Source organism: Eimeria mitis, genomic scaffold (assembly GCF_000499745.2).
Source record: "Eimeria mitis Houghton genomic scaffold, Emh_scaff2407, whole genome shotgun sequence".
NCBI lineage: Eukaryota > Apicomplexa > Conoidasida > Eucoccidiorida > Eimeriidae > Eimeria > Eimeria mitis.
The window spans coordinates 1,434-3,572 of NW_013570745.1; the positions used below are offsets into that span (position 1 = coordinate 1,434).

General features: G+C 45.2%; 1 protein-coding gene across 1 annotated transcript; it reads left to right on the forward strand.

Annotated features, from left to right (window-relative positions):
- Window positions 1–726: 726 nt before the first annotated feature.
- EMH_0053360 (uncharacterized protein) lies at window positions 727–1,422 on the forward strand (the record flags this gene model as incomplete). The annotated part of the gene is made up of 3 exons (XM_013496993.1): window positions 727–774; window positions 1,011–1,116; window positions 1,181–1,422. The coding sequence occupies 3 exons, from the start codon at window positions 727–729 to the stop codon at window positions 1,420–1,422; spliced, it is 396 nt and encodes a 131-aa protein (XP_013352447.1).
- Window positions 1,423–2,139: the final 717 nt, after the last annotated feature.

Sequence of the window (2,139 nt, forward strand, 5' to 3'; positions counted from 1 at the left end):
GAGGCGTACTGAGACGAGGTGCATGTACACCCCAGAAAGGAGGTTCTGAGCTGCGGTGTATAGGCAGCTTATACGCGTGAGGTGTACATACACCCCAGGTGTAGTATGTACAGAATACACCCTCAGGTGTATGTACACCCCAAATGTGTATGTATACAGCAGTACTCTTGTGTATATTTAAAAAAAAAAAAGAAATCTTATTCTGCAGGGAATATACCCCTAAACCCTAAACCCCAAACCCTAAACCCTAAACCCTAAACCCTCGTTCCGGGGTCACGGCAGCCCCGCCCGGTGTGTGTATGGCTGTGTAGCTGCGTCTGTATATTTTCATCTTTTTTTATGAAAAAAACAAATATAAATAAAAAAATAATATTATTTTATATTTATTTGTCTATTTTCTCTTTATATTTCTCTTATTTCTGCTGCTGCTGCAGTTGACTGGCGGGTCGCAGCTGTCTGTATAGGTGATATACATCAGTGCATCTTTCTGTTGTTTTTTTTTTTTATTTTTCTTTTTTTTTTTTAATTTTTATTTTTCTTTATAAATAAATATTTCTGGGGTTTTAATTCATTATACACCTCAAATAGCTGCAGGTACAGCTGGTGCTGCTGCAGCAGCTGGGCGTGTTGCTGCCTCGCTGCAGCAGTTTCAGGTGTACATACACCTCAATAAGCAGAAAAAAAAAGTTTATTTACATTCATTTATTTTATTATAAACTTTCAGAAATGGCGACATCACAGAAGCTCACACAAATCGCCACAAATATCGTCTTGGTGCGCCTGCTAGCATTGAGGGTTTAGGGTTTATGAGGGTTTAGGGTTTACGAGGGTTTAGGGTTTTTCAAGACCTAGGGTTTAGGGTTTAGGCTCTACAAGTAGACTTGCCGCAGCCCCCGCTAACTTGCTCCCTGTACACCTGGTGCTGCGGCTCTTTCGTCAGGAGATATCAACGCTGCTGCTGCTGCTGCTGCTGCTGCTGTTGCTGCTGCTGCTGCTGCTGCTGCGTTCAGGAGAAAGCAATACAAGACAAGTTTGCTGCAGCAAAGCAGCAGCAGCAGAAGCCGGGGCAGCAGCAACAGAAAGAGGAACAAGAAGGAGGAAACACCGCTGCAGCTGGTGGGGTCTGTGTTTATTCTTTTTATGGGGCCCTCAGTGTGTTAGCCGCAGTGCATGCATGCAGCAGAAGCAGCAGCAGCAGATACAGCTGCAGCAGCAGCAGACACAGCAGCAGCAGCAGCAGATACAGCAGCAGCAGCAGCATATACAGCAGCAGCAGAAGCAGAAGCAGCAGCAGCAGAAGCAGAAGCAGCAGCAGCAGCAGCAGCAGAAACAGCAACAGCAGCATCAGATACAGTAGCAGCAGCATCAGATACAGCAGCAGCAGCAGCAGCAGCAGCAGCAGCAGATACAGAAGCAAGATAACATTCTTTTTTTTTAAAATATTGAGGTGTATGTACACCCGGATTGTTTGCTGCAGATGAAGAAGGGGGGGGCCTCGATGATTTGTCTCATTGGCGAGAGAAACGCATGCAAGAGCTCAAAGCAAGCTAAACCCTAAACCCTAAACCCTAAACCCTAAACCCTAAACCCTTGTGTGTTCAGTAACACCCCTGCAATGCGTATCTTTATCTTTCTGCTGCTCAACAAGCAACAACCACAGCAGCAGCAGCACCACCAACTGCAGCAGCAGCAGCAACAGCAGCAGCAGCAGCAGCAGCAGCAGCAGCAGCAGCAGGAGGTGTGTATGATGCATGCAGGCAGCAAGACAGAAGCAAACTGCATTGAGAGAGAAGGGCCACGGAGAATACACAGAAATACAAGAAACGGAGTTTCTAGGCATCGTCACCACGGCACCCAAAACTGTAAACCCTAAACCCTAAACCCTAAACCCTAAACCCTAAACACTAAAATATAAACCCTAAACCCTAAACACTAAACCCTAAACCCTGAAACATAAACCCTAAACCCTGAAACATAAACCCTAAAAGGACGAAACCCTAAACCCTAAACCCCTAAAATTTAAACCCTAGAGATGTCAACTCGATGCTTTATAGATATAAACACTAAACCCTCACAACATAAACCCTAAACCCTAAACCCTAACCCTAAACCCTAGAAGCTTAGACCCTAAACCCTTCA